At 37.7% G+C, this 19,462-nt stretch overlaps 1 protein-coding gene across 1 annotated transcript; it reads left to right on the forward strand.

Annotated features, from left to right (window-relative positions):
• The first annotated feature begins 3,119 nt into the window (after positions 1 to 3,119).
• LOC140231185 (retinal homeobox protein Rx-B-like) lies at positions 3,120 to 5,709 on the forward strand. The gene is made up of 2 exons (XM_072311332.1): positions 3,120 to 3,344; positions 5,092 to 5,709. The coding sequence occupies exons 1-2, from the start codon at positions 3,120 to 3,122 to the stop codon at positions 5,707 to 5,709; spliced, it is 843 nt and encodes a 280-aa protein (XP_072167433.1).
• The last annotated feature ends 13,753 nt before the right edge of the window (positions 5,710 to 19,462 follow it).

Consider the following 19,462-nt stretch of genomic DNA (forward strand, 5'->3'; position numbering starts at 1 on the left):
GACGAGCTGCAAATAGGGAAACTGCCTCTAAGTATATAAGTATTGATAATGGGCTGTTGAATCCACTAATCTGCTATTGTGTTTGGTACAATGGGCGTCTATTTACTCAATAGTAACTAGTCCCCGCTAGTTGGCGCTTCGCATTTTGATTGGCACATGCCCGCAAGTTTGACAACTGCTTTAAGTATCGTCCGCCAATGGTGCCTTTTTTTTTTTGTGAAGCCAGAGAGAGCTAGCAGTCGATGTGGTGAAATAAAGCGTCCAACAGGTCTAAACGGGTCATTCTCACCACATGGTGGTACTGGAAACACCGGTCGAGCCACCAGAGCGCGTTTACTATCTGCAAATGATATTTCTGTTAAAAAATACGACCGCCGTGTCGAAAAGCTGCCAGTTCTTCTATTTGCCGTGGACTCTTAAATCATTTTCACGGGGCATGCAATATTTTCCAAAATCCTCAACTTGATAGCACTCTTTCGAGACGTATATATAACATCGTCAATTCAGAGGGAGTTTTTCGCACGTCAGATAAACACCATGACCGCTCTTCTCGCAGCGACGAACCCGATGGGTACGGCGAGCTTAGTCGTACCGACGGTCCAAACCATCACCCGCACACCCTGCCAAAGCCGCACCAATTATTCCATAGATTTCTTACTGGGCCGGAGAGCTGAAGGAGATCGGCATACTGCCGCGAAGAGAGGGATATGCGATCGGGAGCCGACACGCCTCGGGCAGGAGGTCGGCGAGGGAATCGTCGGGCACAAACGGCGGCGTCCCTGTCGTAACGATGACACTGAGTTCCAGTCGAAAGGTATGGAGAAAACATGCAGTACTTAGCAAAACCACCCATCCACACCCATTCCTAGCAACCATCATCCTTGCACATTACATGCATTGAAATCTCTCGAAGAATATCGTATTGTGGTGTTGACTTCTTGGATAGTTTTTGAACAAACAACAACGTGGGTAAAGAGTTCTCTAAACACATCCAAAAGTGGTATTTACCTGTGATGTGTTTAGAGAACTCTTTACCTACATCTATCAATCATCCTTATGAACTTATTTCGCAAAGCAAACAACAATGTGACCTCAATATTGTTGTGTTGTATATCAATACACGTTCTATACCTACGTCTATTATAATGTTGTGTTTTATTATATTGATAAACATCTTTGAGATTTTGTGGGGGTTGTGTATCCATGTTGATCGCAGATGTTTTTTTTTTTCAGCATCATTCAATAGAACCACGCGCTTTAAGCAAGTTTATGTAACGATATCATGCCTTCTCCTTATATCAAATCTTCATCAGCAATTACACTTCCTTACCGATGCTGAAAATTACAACTTAACTGCCCAGAAAACAAGGGGGTCTCTTGATATTTTCCAAGAGATGTTGACTGCGCGGAATGGTTAAATTTGGTGTCTGCGTCATACGTGTTTCAGCATAATTATCTATCTGCATAGACAGACACAACCAAAAATTATTTTATAACCTGTTTGATTACAGTGCAGTAGAATCAAATCATTTGGTTTCCGCTCAAGGATACCATACATGATAGATGTAGATGTACTAGCAAACTTGAGGTCAAGAAACTGTTATAGGGTTTCCTTTTCTGTTACGAAAGCAGGGTGGTATTTTGACTGAAAGTCACGAATCATTAGTGGATAACATCTTTGTTAAAAATAAAAACAAACGCACATACTTTTTGATTACTTTCCGAATAAACATTTAGTAAAGTGCATAAATGCAAATGATTATGTGGTAATACAAGTAACAGACGTTTATATTGACAAACAACCATCCTAAAACAAGAATGTATATAATCACTCTTTCTGAGAGCTCGCAGTTAAAGTTAAGTGTTTTGTGTGGCATATAGGGGCACAATTTGGAGAAGGGTGCATAAATCATAGGCCCTACTCGTAATTTCTGTTCGGTTAGCTGGGTTAAAGAATGGATGTGTTCCTACGGCTTCAGAATGGGTTTAAAGTAGAGTAGGATATTTCAAAAGCCTTTCGAAGTACCTTGTTTTGAATAAATAATAATCCATGATCATTATTATCCATCATTCAAACCATATGGCAAAGTCCGGAAACTTAGATGGTGTTACTTTTCCCCCCTCACTTATAAGAGTGTAACATCGATCAACGATCATTAATAAGCCTAGTTATCACTACTTCCAAAATATTTGTGAATTAACATGGTTGTTTTCAAAGTACACGTACTTCGTTGATTTATCTGTTATGTCAGTACTTTCATAGACACGATGTTAAAACTTGCAGTTTTTTTTTTTTAACTTGGCAATTTGAATTATCTCTTAATCGACAAATGTGTTGATATAACTTCACGTGACCGCAAAGCTGTGAAACAACAGCATGCATAAACTTGCGTACTTGTGTGAATGAAGATAATTTATATATCAACCGCATACTGACAACTATATACTTATGTATGATTTTTCAAGTCCCTTGTTCATGGCGGGTACAATGTTTATGCACAGTGTTTTATTTCGTTTTCTGTCATGCTTTCGTTAATTTACTTACAAATACATGCAGAGGAATGCATGTATTCCAATGTTTTGCACAGTTTTGGAGTTGTTGGAGAATGCACGCTGGAATCATGAAAGACACCGTGTTTGTGCATTACTGGTTATTTTCTTTTGGGGGATTATTAACATCCTATTCTATGCGAACAGTAAAACAAGTGTTGGCACAAAAAATGGCGATTTCTGCGCGTTTCGTACGCTACGATTCATAGAATATCTGGTGACTGACAATATTTAACTTTCACGGCAACCTATAAATGACATAGCCTTTTGTAAAGTTTACCGCTATATTATTCAGTCCATAGCCGTATTTTGTGTATTTCTGATCACAATAGTTCATCACTTTACTTTGAAATGTCCACCTAGGGCCTGTTGACGAAAGTGAACACCAAGCCCTGTTGGCCCCTCCGAATCTTGTACATCTTAGGGGAAAGCGGTTCCCCCTATCACTGCACGCCATCCCATCTGCAGAACAATCGTCCAATGATGTGAACCCCTCGTTGATATCTCCAACTTCATCTGCTCACTCGTCTGCGTTTGATTCCGACAACGTCCTCGCGGAAGACCAGGCCATGTCAAGCGACAGCTCACAGATATCACCCGTCGATGATCACAGGCAGGCAGCGGGGGACACCGCTACCGATCCGTCGTCGAGGAAGCTGCGGCGATCGAGGACTACCTTCACGACGTTCCAGCTGCATCAGCTGGAACGCGCCTTTGAGATGACGCAGTACCCGGACGTGTTTATGCGGGAAGAATTAGCCATGAGACTGGACCTTAGCGAGTCTAGAGTGCAGGTAAGACAAAATACCAGATTTTGAAAAGAAATAATTTCTTCGGCCAGTTTATGGTGCAATGTGATCACGCTGACTGCATGTGATAAATGAAAGTAAAGTCAGACTGATAGAAATTCAGCCAACGTCGAATGTAAGATATATGATGTTTATGAAATTTAATTGTTTTACATGTTTTTAATGAACATAACTCTCTTATTCTGTCCATTTGATTTGTTCAAAACAATTTGGGAAAAAAAACTACACTACATTGTTCATTCAAAGGATTGTCGTTAAAATCTTACTTACACAAGAACGACGTTTCACAAAAAGTTTCTTAGATCAAAAGGAAGTAAAACTATAAAATTATGCTAATACATGTATATTTTTTCGAGAATTTGTAGAATGGGCAAATAGGGGTTTATTAATCACATTTACTTCTTTTGTAAAAGCAGGATCTTAACGAAACAAAAGTGCAAATGTTTCTTTCTTAGAAGAAAATGAAAGAAAATGATATGATTATGATAATACAGATACAGGACCTACTCTTCTGCAATTTTTTACAATTGGCAAAAAAGCAATGTCCTCGTATTGCCGCATTTTTTCCCCAAAAAATATACACACTTCAAAATAAAAAGTCTTTAAAAAGGTTTAAAAAGAGACTATAGGGGTTTAATACTTCAATATTGTTGCTTTTACACCCAAGTCCTAAACCTTGCTATAAGGTTATTACAAGACTGCAATAATTGTATGCGAAAGATACATCTTACATAGTGAAGATTCTTGCGCAGAATTTAGTGAGAGACATGTGAGGGTCTGACGTCATCCTGTCTGCCATCTTAAGTTTTGGTTACCACTAATGGATATCACTGATCTATGGAAATAATCAAATTCCACAAATTTCTTGTACTGAAAGTCCGTACTTCTAATCCGATTTTGCTAAAGTGGGCTCGGAGATCGTTGGAAATCACACTTTATATAGGCCTACATCAGTTCAAATTACGCGTTATCCGTGGTTTGGTTTAGAAAAAAAAAAGAAAAGAAAAAGCATCCTTTACGTGGTTAAAAAATGCTCATCCATGCAGTAGCCCTATATAGTATCTGAAAAGCGTGATGACGCTAAACGACTTTCATTTTCAACAAGTCCGGGTATTGTTTGATTGGAATAGCGGACTCTTTAATTAAACGGATTCGTGTTCAATCAATGTTGACGGATGTATAGCGAAGTGGGTTTACGGGCTTTCGCGGCTTATCAAAATCACATAAATGTAGCACGCTGCAAGTTGATAAAAACTTGCTTCTGATGCTTCAGAAGAAACTTAATATGTGCGGAAGGAGAATTTGTATACGGACGTGCTGTAAAATACCACGTACACGCAGATTGCACATTTTATGAATGTGATGATTATAATGGCATGCTCTATACATTATTGATGTAACATTTTATGTTTGTAAACTTTGACCAAATTTGAGAGAGTGAGTGAATGTGAAAGCGACTGATACCAGCGGGTTTATCCTGTGCAATAAAAAAGCCTTGGTGGTTAGATTCATAAACTTATAGACCTGTGACATTAAGTTTAATTTCCTTTTAAACGATTGCGAGAAAAGTAATAACAACAAGCCAGTCCCAGTGTAGAGTCATCAGGTGTTACATCAAAACTTATTAAAATGCAATGATAATGGTGAGAACAAGTGGATGATTTCTTTGACTCTTTTTTTCTCACTGATTAATTGATCAGCTATCCATTTTTTTGTGTGTGTTTTTCTACAGGTCTGGTTTCAGAATCGGAGGGCCAAATGGCGGAAGAGAGAAAAGGTCCTTGACAGAAAGAGTCCCTGCATCCTGGGCTCTTATGGCAAATCCTTCGTGATGGACTCGCCCAAAATTTGTGACCCCTTCATGTATCCGCTTGACAAGCCGCACCTCTATCACCAGTCACTCCTGTCGTTGGCCAATCGCGTGTCGGGTGGGGAGGGAGGGCCAATGAGGGGACACACCCTTGGTTTAGGACTTCCGAGCGCGCTGTCTCTCCCGACCCCGCCCGGCATGTGGATCCCTAACCCCTTTCTGGGCGGGGTCATGCACGGCGGTGACGGTGGTTCCTTGATGGCGTTGCGCCACGCCCCTCCGTTACCCGCCTTGAATGGACTGAAAGTCACGGAGAGCACACCGTGGTCGAGATATCCTCCCGAAGACTTGACTATGCCGCAGTCCTTCCAGCTCTCCATTCCAAAGTTCGGCTTGTCGTTGACCGGGAAGGAGCGGTCGTTCGGGGACGAAACCATAAAGCGGCGGAGCATCGACGATCTCCGCTCGAAGGCGAAAGAACACTGCCACAGAAGTCCGTCGAGCCCGACGTCGACTTCCCCGCCCCTCGCGGACTGTTAGTCGGCACGGCCTGAAACTAACGAATTGTGAACATTGATTAGGCCTATCCATGACAATCGTGGCAACGCTCATGATGCACAACTATATACGAAAGAGTATTATCATCATTGGCTATATCTGTGAAATGGAAAGTAAGAATTCGGTAACTGTCACTGACTGTTATATAATTTTGAAAGACTTCTCAATCTTGTTTTGTTCAATTTTCTTATCATCTTTTTTCGCTTCTTTTTGCATCTGATTAATCTAGTCAAGGGGACATGTGCTGTCTCTTTTTGACAGGTAATGCGTGAACGAATATCAGCGATCTGCTGAAAGGATATTATATCTATTATATTGTATAAAGATTCACACGGCACGTACAGTTGGGCAGGGAAATGTAATAATCATCACGGTAAGAATTCTGTAGAAATCTGGGATCGTGTGATTTTAATTTGAGTCAAATCGCAAAGATGTTTGCAGTTCTATCAGATTTTTACTGTGGTTATGAACGTTCACTTAAGCCAGAGATCCATAAGGCACATTTATCCAAATAGTCTCAATTTCAGACAAAGTACTATTCTTGTTTTAGTACCTTCTTAAGGAAAGTCACACAAAACTCCCTTCATCAACATTACCTATGAATAAGTACGTTTCCCTCACATCAAAAATTTCAAATGCCACACTCTTTCGGTCCCGGTCATATTTCCCTGTCACACCTCTTTCGACATCATCATAAATTTCTGGTGAAACAAGATCTGATACTGCTTGACAAATTACCCTACATCGACATCGATGTAGGACAATTTGTCAATCAGTTGCAATGAAAACATCTCGACGGAAGAATTTCATGCTGAATTTGAAAGATCTGATACGTAACAAGGTGCGTAACGAATTGAACAAGATTAGACATTGCAATGATGTGAACCTTGTGGTAGGTTACGGTTCTCTTTTGACTTCGTCATCTTGAACGCATCTTGTCGGAGTCAGACATTATCGTAGCTTTTCCACATAAAACAAAACAAAACAAAACTCCTCCGCAACTATCTCATATGCACTTTTCATTGGGATAAGAACCTGGGATGCCACTTTATAAGACCAAACAAAGGAATCAGTTTGTCAAAGGTTCAGGTAAAGATCGCCACCACCAGCCATCAATTAATATCGTATGATCTTATGATTACATGTACACGTATTTGACACTTTCTTTTTAAATTTCGAAGATCCCATAGGGACCTATAAGCCCCTGTCGTATGATATCATCCTATATGAGATAGATTCACTGTTTGGTAGTCTCATCTGACTTTGGTAATTATGACTTTGATGAAATCTGACTTGTCTCTGAGGCATAAAAACTACAATCTAATGTCTTTGGTGTTTTGTGATATCATAATGATGTGTATTATGGTATCAGCTGCCATGTTATCGTTGCAAAATACGAACTGAAAGTTCGAATAAAGAATCTATTCCACTCTTTACTTCAACGACGTCTCCTTTCACTTTCATTTTTACTTCTTATTGCAGTTAATCTATTTCCGTTTTATGCAGTCACGTTCATTGTACCCGGGTAACTATATTTAGTTGAATAAAATCTGAAGAGTATAATATATATATATATATATATATATATATATATATATATATATATATATATATATATATATATATACATACATATATGTAGACCCTATGTATAGCCAAACAGTGGTATCACCCGCAACAACATGCAAATTACAGAAGGCGATATGATGTCATCTCTTTTCTAATTATTCTATATAACTTCAACTTCTAACTTTAGAATCAAGTGTTTGTGGGGCTTCTAACATTTTGATGAAAATGAATACAACGTATATGCATATAGATTGTTAAATATCATACATTATGTTTTATCATTTCATCTTTAAGCAAAAAAAAAAGTACGAATGGATGACTTGTGAAGCTATAACGCTTTCACTTCATCTAATTTGCATATTATTATGCCATTGTGACCAATGTCGCTGCTTTCTTAGGTTGGCTTTTCAATTATAAGGTGTGAGACCGTTCTTTTGAAAGGGTACGTGACTTGAAATGATGTATGCCATGTAATTCTCGCGCTTCGTTAATCTAAACAATGAAGCTCATTTAGCATTAATGTGTACTTCTAGGGAGGCCAGTGAATGTTTGTCCGTATGGCGTACATGTAGGCTGTTTGTTTCCACCTCAATGTTTCTCACATATCCAGTCTTTGAACGTGCTCAGTAAGCAAGTTTATTCGGCAGTGTGATCAAATATACCACGTAACAATCAGAAACATACTGAAGACGTCGTCATAAGTATAAGTTGAATCCACCGTTTAGTAAAAACAGTAATTGTGATCTTATCACGAAGTTTAACTCGACTGAGTGTTACAAATCTGAAAACATCTTCGATGATTGATACATAATACCAATAAACATGAGAAATTGAAAGCCATTTTTGTAAGAAGCAGTTCCATCATACACACACACACACACACACACACACACACACACATACACACAAAGAAATATTCATAAAGAAAGAGAAAAGAAAAAAAAACCCAAACATGCATGTATGTATACATATTACAGAGACAGACTGATAATGGGGGAGATAACAAATTGGAGCAAAGGCTTAATGTGGATCATAGCTAACTTACTTTACTTGAAACCAAAAACGAAATCATCAAAGATTAAAAACTTCACTAAAAAGGAGTTTGATATAATGTACACGTACAAAAAAAAAAAAATAAAAAAATGGGTGAATCACTATCGACAGGGTTTGATTTATAAATCATGTGAAGTTTGCTGAAAGCTGAAAAGTTTCAGTTGAAGCTCACTTTCGAGAAAAAAAAATAGTTTAAAATGTCTAAATGTAAGAGGGTCCCAGAAAGTGATGTGATACCTTTACAGGTGAGGTTGGGGGATTGGCGAATGATTTTAGTCTTAGGAAGATTAATGCTAGTGATCTACCACGGACGACTTACTTCAATTTCAAACAGTCTGATAATTTGTCACTTACGTCCTTTCGACCGTTATCGGGGAAGGACAATGAAAAAGGATATCGCGGTTCCTCGAAATGTACTGGTATTTGATTTAAAGATTCCATACAGCTGGAGTCTTGCTTTGTTCTGTCTGTTTTTCCTGTAATTGTTGTCATTGTAGCACTTATTTGCCCCCACCCCCCCCCCCCCCCAATCGTAATACTTTGATCGGTAGCAAAATGTGATCAGTTTATATCTGAGAATTCTGTCAGGGAGACACGCCAAGTGTAGATTTGATTTCTCTTGTTTTGTCCCTACTTTAGTTGTCTTTCACAAAAAGTTATTGAGCGATCAGTGTGGATGGGGGTAAAGAGGCTGCACGCCGTATGGTTAGCACAACGCGCCACGGATAATTAGCCCTATTCATTACATTAGTTTCGTTACTTTTGGTATCAGATGAAATGGTCACATAGGAGGTATGATAGTAATTGCTCGAAATTGATCCGTCATTGAGAATGCGTGATTGATCGCCCTGCTCCTCAGGACCGAATGGTCACAATGCATCACTGTTAAACTAGATGAAAATCTGTTACCCGCCAAATGTTTCATCCTTTCATGGAAGCAGAAAATGGATCTAGTTCCTTTTTGGATAGAGACAAGAGTCAACTAACGAAAATCACCTTCCAAAATTGCCAATACTGACTTTGCGCCTGCTCTTCCCAGCATGGTTATGCATACCCTCTGTGTGTTTTTGTTTTTGTTTTTGCTTTTGTTTTGTTTTTCCACATAGTTACTCGCGAATGTTTCACAAGTGCATTATGGCAATAAGCAATTTCACATACGATTGGGATGATGAATATTTACCCAAATAGTGCTCAAAAAAAAGGAAGAAAGAGGGAAAAACTTTATTTTTATTCTGCTCCAGGAACTGATAGATCTTGCCTTCTGGTCAGAGAGTGATTTACTTCTAATAAAATCTGGCGTGTCTAAATGCATCCTGATACATGTACCCTCTGTTTGCTCATTCCCTTTTAAAAGGGAATTCTTAAGTGTAGTCATTTCATGCTATGTAAACTTATGCGAGCATCCTGCGGAAACGATCCCAGCTGCATTTTCATGTTCCAGTAACTTGTTTGTTTGTTTGTTTGTTTGTTTTTGCGTGTTTGGTTGGTTGGTTTTTCGGTCATCATTGAAATATGCAGCAAGCACACAGAATCATAAAAGTGTCTTCATGTTTGTGAACATGTTTGTGTGGATATATACAGACTCGCGTACTTATTAAGTGTGTAATATCTGTATGTCTGTCACACCTGAGTGAATACAAAAGTGCAGACTCTATGTCATATTCCTGCATGAGGTTCAATCTTGGACATCAACCAGGATGAAATAAGACTTGCATTCTATGACAGGCTACAGTAAGTGTACGAAAATGGCTCCGAGCACAAAGGTCGATGAAAGTTCCTGTTCACTCCAATACAATGAAATTAAAGATTGCATGAAGCTTTGACAAGGATTGATTTATACTTCAAAATATCCAAAACCACTGACTTCTTGCAACTTATGATCTTAATCGAAAATAACAATGATAATAATGATTTTGATAGTGATAATAACAATTATAACACAATAATTTTCATAACAAGGATGATGATGATTATTATTATTATCATTATTATTTTTATGATTATTATTACTGTCAATATCATCAAGATATTACTATTATTATCATAGCCATCATACACACAAGTTTGATGTCTGGGAGTGACTTATTCTCGCCAGCCATTACGATCATCGATTTTGTTTTTAAAGCTCAGTATGCTCGTATATTATTGTGTCAGTGGTGTAGCTTTATGAAAAAAAAGTAACTAAGCAGACATCTATACAGAATCTACGCCTACCACTCCGTATATCTCATGTCACACAGTAATTTAGGAAATATAGCCTGCATTAAAGTCACAATGTTTCTCCCCTGCATAATCAGCTTGATCTCACTTGATGGTGGTTAGTATGATAAATAAAGATTATCGCGATAACAATAACGATGTTATTGTCGAAGACAAACGAGCTAGTGACGAAGGGGTCTCAGACCTTTGATTGGAACAGCCGATCTATCTGCAACGAACATTACCGCATCGTGGGTTGGACTGTGGCCCTCTACGCTGACTCCCAGAGATGTATTCCATTTGAAACATTCGAGGTTATTTTATCGATTGTTACGTTGTCCAATCAGTCACATCGTCACGCCCTAGGGCAGCAGCTATCAATATTTGGAAGGTGATCATGGACATGTCACATTCCTCTGATTCCTAGACCACCAGCTTGTCTGAAAACAACAACTTTTTTCGAATAAACCGTAGCAGTGAGAGTAGATGTTAAATATGGTCTGAAATTTAAACATGTGAACAAACTTTTTCTCCATTTCCTCCCAATCATCTAGAATTCTTTCTCTTTTTTATTATCATCAGTGTTGTTATCAATATTATGTGCTTTAACTGTCATGTCCTTTATAGGTTTCGTACAGCGAAAGAGCTCCTGAAAACTTCTTACCCAATAGTGGAAGTGGAGTAAAATGGAGTCAAAAAGGGCTTAAGCTCATGCCCCCTTTGACTCCTTTTAATATTATTTGCTCTTTTTCGTTTTACTCTTCATCTTCGTTTTCTTCCCCTACTGCCTATTTTTCTACATTATTGTCTTTTAATGCACTTTTTCTTGTTTTTCATCCTGTCCATCACAATGCTTTAGTTTACTCCACAAACAACGCTTTAAATGAAAGCGATTTGTAGAGTTTGGTGTCATGGTTACAGAAGCAGACTGGCCAACCGTTCATCAGTGTTCATAACAACATTTAGACATAGTATACACGCGGTAAAGGATGGAGTAAATTACCAAAATACTTACTCAGTAAGATCCCATATGATGCACTTGAAGAGGTTAATCATTGTGCGTGCCTCTGTGTGTGTGTGTGTGTGTGTGTGTGTGTGTGTGTGTGTGTGTGTGTGTGCGTGTGCGTGTGTGTTTCGTTGTTTTTTGTTTTTTTATGAATGAGTTCATTCTATAGATTTGTATAATGTATTTTTGTTTGTTTTTTATGTAGCATATATGCTCTTGTAAGTGAGAATGAGTTACATGATTCAATACATTCACGGGATATGTTTGGCATAATATGTCAGTTATTTTCTCGTGTGAAGGAATTATAAGTGGGATTGATTCATAATCGAGTTATTCATGTTGAAGAGAGATTATTTGCAGTATAAATTGAAAAATGGATTTGTTTCGTGTTTTGAATTGTATTTGTATTGTTTTTGTTCATGTTACACTGAGAATGGGCTGATTCATGATTGATTTGAATGAAATCAATAAATATCAAAGAAAAACAAAACGTGTGTGCGAATGTGAGCGTGAACGATCTTTTCGGGAACTACGACCAAACTATAGATGTTGCGTTTGAGCGTTGATTATTGTTCTTGTGCAGAATAAATTGGTTCTTAAATAAGGGCTGACGAAATTAGTTAATGCTTCATCAAACTTTTTGTATCTTTCCATCAGTATCCTTGCAGACTGACACAGATTACAGAGGACGTTGACCCAGCTCCTTCTCTCTCTCTCCCTCTTTCCCTCCCCCCCCCCTCTCTCTCTCTCTCTGTCTCTCTCAAAGTTGGAAGACTTTTACCTTTTAACCTCACAACTTGTGAACTGTCCGAAACTTACTACAGCCTTAAATATCAAAGACAACATGGGGGATCCTTTTGGCAAACGGTCAGAAGTAAATACATTTAACTTTAGGTTTCGAGTTTTTGTACAGAGCATTCATCTACTTTGATTTTTTTTTTTTTTCACCACCTTCTGTATAGGGACAATCTGTGTCTCCATTTGGATCTGTGTATTTTGTAAATCTGATGTTAATTAAATGAGGACAAATTCGGTCGCCACAAACAATATTTTTTTTTCCATTGGCGCGCTTCAAGTTCCTCGTGTATTCTTTCTGTCGATAAAAGGCATGTAATTTATCACCAACGTTAACATATTATATATATATATATATATATATATATATATATATATATATATATATATATATATATATATTTTATCTCATCTTCACCTCCAGTTCTTTGGTCCTTTTGTTGTCGCTGCTGTTGGGGAACACTAATGATGCAAGATTGCCTGTCAATAATAACCTGTCAATGGCTGTCTTTGATTGTTGTTTTTTCTAACTCTTGTCTCCATGGTACAGGGGAAAAGTCAGAAACGCGAAAGACATGGCAAGGATAAGAAAAGCATTAGACATATAACAGGAAAAGAAAGTTGACAGCCGCGCTAGTTTTGCACCTATTAGACTCACTTACTGTCAGTCCCTTTCAATGGCTTAATCTTCGGAGAGAAAAATGCTCCCTCAACGACGAGACTTTCTCAGCGTCGCTTCCAGGGTCATATTGCGCAGCATTTAGAGATGATTAAGAGATTTATGAATATGATGTGTGCCGTATGACTTTTGTGATTAGAATACAGAAGTCTGGAATGAGGACTAGTACATGCTAAATGGTTGCATTCACCACAGCTCCAGTCGTGCGCGTATGCTCGTTACACAAACAACATTCATGTCAACCGAACAAAGGTGTTTTCTCGTGGTAATGAGGTATTTGAGGAAGACGCGATTAGATCGAACGTGAGGATTATCAGCCATTGACCAAGAATCAAACCGGACTTTGGTTTTAAACCTAAAAGAGTGTGAACGGGGACAGGATAAAAGAGGACTACGCAGCAGGAACACATTCGATTATATGAATACACCTAGTGGCCTTGGGTTAAGGTTCTTTCCCGTCATGGCAAATCCAAACAATTAAAGGCTCTAATGATGCTAGGGACATCACGTGAGTACTTGTCCAGTCTTGGCGTCGATACATTAATGGTGGCGCATTGTGCTGCCTCCCAGCGGGACGATTTAGTAAGTTTTACATGACGTACATTAATTTGCGACGTCTGCCATGCATGCAACTACTAAACTCTTCAGGAAAGCAACATCCCTAAAATCTGCGAATGGTCAATTTTAAAAGCAGGTGGTATATAGGATTCACATCGGCTTCATTGGGCCATGGACGTACGGTTGAAGCTACTACTCATCGACCGCCTCTACTTGATCAATTACATCGTATCTCAGAAATATTAGTTTTATTTCAATTTCGTCTCACTTGAGCAGAAAATGCAAAAGATTTCACGTCTCACCATGCTCATATTGGGAATCTTACGAACGGAAATCTCGGCGTCAACAGCAAGTGACGTTTTTCACTTTTCGCCTGCGCGAGCTCATTATTCAAACAGACCACCTGAAGAGCACATTACAGTGAATTGTAAAGGCTTATCAATACAGATATGTGTGAATTAATGTAGATTTTTCTTAAATTCTGTTTATTTCTTACCTGTTTCCTCCTAAATTCTCTTGGTTATAGGTTTGTTCGAATGTTGTGACGAATAATTATTTGGATCGTGCTCAGTCCCACTTTTTGATTTCATACTCAAGAATGCCACTCGGTTTAATGGGTATTTCATTGGCTTGGATACAAATTGTACTAGGCTTGCGACCTGGTGGCAACCTGGTAGCGACTCAAGTCTCCACGACGTATCCTGGAGACAAGCCTGGTCTCCGGGAAGTCGCGTGGAAATCGAACATGTTTGATTTTTTTTTTTAGCCTTTTTTTTTTCTAGTCTCCAGCTGGTCTCCGAGAAGTCTCCTCGACATCTCCTTGGTAGCGGCCAAGTTGAGGAGACTAATTTTATCCGCGAGGTCCCGAGACGTCTCCGTGACCTTGCGGAGACCCGTTGGCGACCTTTACTGGAGACATCGCGGAGACGTCTTCGTGACTGAGAAGAAGTCTCAGAGACGTCGCGGCGATGTCGCGACGTCTCCGTGACTTCCTGGCAAGTGAGCTGCCACCTTGTTGGGAGACGTCTCGGACGTCGACCTGGGCCCCATTTCATAAAAGTTTGATATGATAACAACTCTTGCTGGAACGGCAATTGTCAAATGGCAATGACCTGGAATCCAGCTTCCTGATTGGCTGTTGCTATGGGAAGTTGCCATTCCGGCAAGAGTTGCCATCCTAACATCTTTTATGAAATGGGGCCCTGGAGTTGCCTTCTTGGTGGCAGTGCAAGCCATTTCCTGGTCTCTAGAGTCGCACGAGTCGCGGCGACGTCTCCTCCAGTGAGACAGCCCTTAGAAGACCCATACCAGGCATGCATGCTTTGGGGATGCATTTTTTTCATCAGCATTTTGTTTTTCATATCGCAAACATTGCAAGTGTCTCGGAAGATTACAGAAGTGTCTTCTAATCAAGCCCTTTGCTTTTAAATGTTTATTTTTGCCGTATATCTATGTAACAGAGTTTTCAACAACCTCTCTAATTGCTAACTTTATAACTGATTTCGTCAAAATGAACACAATGTATCGGATGAAAGTTTTGCTCCTCTCAAATTTTGCGGATTCTAATGATTCATTGCTGCTGTTGCACAGATTTACGGAATTTGTCCAGTTCCACCTAATAGTCATACTATATCCAATTCAGAGATACCTTGATGATTTCTGAACAATTCTCCAGGCCTGAAAGGATTGTTACAAATTTACTGGTAGAATCGGCAAATGCCCAGCTGAAGGGGCACTAGGGTATTGTGGATGATGGAATACACTGGATTTCTCATCATGATTTTGTTTTCCCATTCTCCGTGTTTCTATAACCTCAAAAATGTATATGCTGTCCCTGATATAAAGTACCATTATCATCATCATCATAGAATCTATATTTTCTCATATTCTATTACATTCACATGTATCTTTGAATTTCGAAGATGCTATTACCTCATCATTGTGATTTCGTGTTCATTATTTGGATCACTATCATCGCCTCTTAAAACCCTGTAAACCTTTATAGAGTTGTTACTTGCTTCCTTTAAAGAATGAAATGAATCTTTCCCCATTATCTTTTTATTTGGCTTTATTAATAGAAATCAAGTAAAATGTCATAGTTTGTTTGATATTTTGAAATATCAAACAAACTATCTTTCTATATTTCTATATCTAATCTATATTTCTCCTATCTTTCTGTTAGGAGAAATTATAAGCACATTTTGTATAAGACTGCATATGATGTGACACCGGGAGAATTTTTAAAACAATTTGTAATTACATAGCCTTACCATGGTTTCAGAAACGGATTTACATCATTTCGTGGAATCAAAGAGTGAAACCGATTGCCTAGGAATCTGAAAAAAAAAAAATGTCCTTCACCAGATTTAAATGAATATATAATTGTCATTTATTGAGACAGTTTTAAGCCTTATAGATTCATCAAATTTATCTGCTTTGTGTACATTTCTGCGTTTATTTCATGGGGAGAAAGTTCAAACAAGAATAATCTTGCCTACAGCTGTCCACGTGTGTGTGTGGGTGTGGGTGGGGGTACGGGGATTGTGATTTGTCGCCTGCAAGCTCAATGTTGATGTTGATGTTCCTATGTTATGCAACTGTTTTTTAAGATGCACGGATTTGTAGAAGAACAACCTGTGACTGAAACAAGTGCCCGTGTGGAAATAAAATGAATGAATGAATGAATTTGAATGTCATCAATGAAAAATGATGTTCCCACTTAAGAGCAATTCAAAACCTAAAGGAAGGAGTGAGCTTTTGGACGAAGAAAAATGACAACCAATGTCCATTGTCATAACCGTACATTCAATTCCTGTGTTTTCTAGATTTAGAGTTTGGTCCATCAGGCTCTTATTTTTGGGTAATTCGAAAGGACATCTGGAAATCTCTTACTTGAAAAAAAAGGAAACGACATTGGACAATGGGTCTTCCTTTTCATATAGAGTTTCATACTGCTGTATACGGTGTTATAAAGTGTTTTCTTTAAGGAGAATTTAGTATTCTGATGAGCACACTCACAGAGCTCACATATAGAGGAGGCGCTTAGATGTCACTTGCTTTCAAAATATCATATGTAAACATACTTAACATAAAACTCTACCATAAAAGAACACATCAAGATTTAAGCGCTTAAAAAGAACAAGACAATGTCAGCAGCTAAAGGAGAATTGCGTTTCCACGCTATCGCATTGGAACCATTCGGGCTCTATGCAATTTAGTGTGATTTGGTTCAGAACATTTAATCAACTAATGGTTCAAAATAGCGTAACCATGTGCAAGGTGAGACGAAAGAAAAAGAGTAAGCGCTATTTAACAGACAATCTAATAGATTAGACGCTACCAGTCCCCCCCCCCTTCGGCTTGATCGTGTGTAGTCTCAACAGGCGCATGGATATATATATATATATATATATATATATATATATACATATATATATATCTATATATATGTATATATATATATATATATATATATATATACACGTATATATATATATATATATATATATATATTTACATGGGCCGTTGCTTGTGTCTCCGACCTTAAAATCAACTAACTAAATCATTACTATTCCATTTCTTGAAAGGACCAACATGGACCACGCCTGTTCGTTCTTGGCATTTTTTTTTTTCAAATTCAGTATCCGTATTCATCTCTTCTGTCTAACAAAAATGTTTTTCGAGGCGCCATAGCGACAAGGTGCAAGTTTAGATAATCAGTGGTATTACTTGGGAAGATACGTGCTTTCTCCCTTATGATCATATCTTTATTTCACGCCATTCCTCCTCATGACATATAAAATTGGATTATTTCCTATAGCACTTTGAAACAACTATTTTTTTTTGTTTCATTTTCTTTAAATTTAACTACATTCTCACCCCATCTCGCTTCTGGAGCAGTTACACAACGGATTTTGTTTCGTAATCAAAGATATTATTACTCACCTGAAATAAATACCCATCATATCTAAATGAGTTCAAATTGCCTGAAAACATAGTATGGCATCTTAACCAGACCGAGAGGCAATAATGTAGCATCTACTCTCCCACCTATCTTATTCCACTTCAAAACTACTCAAACCTTCCAAGGACTAAAAACGACAATACAAAAATCTCACGTAACTACGTGTAATTCTAATTACTTCTTGCGCAAATACCATATACCTCATTCAACATGACTTCTAGGAGGAAAAGAGAACGAGTCGGTGGCGCTGACGACATAATTATGTACCTAAAGGCAACAACACTGTGATTTGTGTCCATTATTTGGAGAGATAAGAGTTGTGTTTTGAAATTGTAAATGAAGAATATCAGCAGTTATATCCTACTGGAATCTAATTGACAATGCTCATATACTGAAGTGCATTAGAAAACGTAACTGGAGATTATGATTACTTATATATGCCAGACAATAGACTTGACAGATTCTTGATATCTCCTATTTTTCATTCTTAAATTTCAGTTTCATAAGAAAAGAGAATCTAAAAAGCAATCTATAGATGACAAAATCATGTAATGAATTGTTGAAATTGAAACGAAGAAAAAAAAATAAGATTGAGAAAAAAAAAATCGTTATTTATACTCAAATAAGGTCTTTGTGGCATCTGATTATAAAAAAACGTAATGTCTGGAAAGCATTTTGTAAACAGATATTTCGTCTACGCCCCCCCCCCCCCGCAATTATGAATCATGAGGGCATTGAAGAGGTCTTCACAATTTATAAGGTATATTAGAATATATTGTACCACTTTATTAACACGCACACTGCACGCACATACACACACCCAAATATATATGTATATATATATATATATGTATATATGTATATTTATATATGTATATATATATATATGTATATATATATGTATATATATATATATATATATATATATATATATATATCAATGTAATATATACCATATTATGTATAATTATACATAATAAATACATATGGAGTATATCTATACAAAAACATATTGAATTTCCCTATATTAATTTCAATTTTTCAATTGAATTCAATTCATTTATTTTCATTCTTCTTTTTCCAACAAAACATTACACAGAATAAATCAGGAATTACATCATAAACATAAACATTCGACTTTGCAAAAGATAAATGATACAGATAAATTCGTTTGTTTCTTAATTCTTTGTGTTGATTTCTGTACTTTTTAAAAGAGACGAAGTGGCAGAAACATTGATACAAATTAAAAAAACAAAACACTCTCAAGTTATCTCGCACACACACACACACACTTCAAACTATAGAATCGTCTACACATCCCCCTCCCACCTGCTCCCGCCGGCATTTAACATTGCCGACAGCAAGCAGTGGCAAGCGGATTCTCCCGCAGCAATCAAAAAGTTGACTCTAACTGGGTCGACTGCTGCGGATTGCCCTCGATTACAACAAAAAATCCAATTAACAGACAAGGTTTGTCGCTCAGTGTTAATAACCAAGAGTTGCAATTAATATAAACTTTTCAAAGAGTTTCTATAAGAATAACGTTTCGTAACATTTTTTTTCATTCAACTTAAATAAATAAAAACAAAATAAATCGCAAAGAAAATTGATTTTTATCTCGAAATTTCTCTCTCGTTTTGGCATGGACATCAAGTGCTTGCAGCGAAGATTGCAGAAAATGGATCAGAAAAAACTGAGATCTTAATAGCATTGTTGAAGCTAAAAGTGATTATAAACAGGAGGAAATTACGGGATACCAAAGTGTAGTCTTTCTCAAACCACTTTACTGTGAGTGGAAGACGAAGAGCGGTATACAAGAGAGACATTGAAATGAATAATAATTTTAAAGAAATGGCGGAACGAGACAATTACTGTTGTATATAGCAGGAAAAAAAAAAAAGGATAAAGGGTC

This window comes from Diadema setosum, chromosome 7 (genome assembly GCF_964275005.1).
Source record: "Diadema setosum chromosome 7, eeDiaSeto1, whole genome shotgun sequence".
Lineage (NCBI taxonomy): Eukaryota > Metazoa > Echinodermata > Echinoidea > Diadematoida > Diadematidae > Diadema > Diadema setosum.

Excerpts from the sequence above, each read along its gene's own strand:
- LOC140231185 (XM_072311332.1), top strand. The coding sequence starts at position 3,120 with ATGTCAAGCGACAGCTCACAGATATCACCCGTCGATGATCACAGGCAG. Across the intron at positions 3,345-5,091 it reads TTAGCGAGTCTAGAGTGCAG|GTCTGGTTTCAGAATCGGAG; the intron begins GTAAGACAAAAT and ends GTTTTTCTACAG.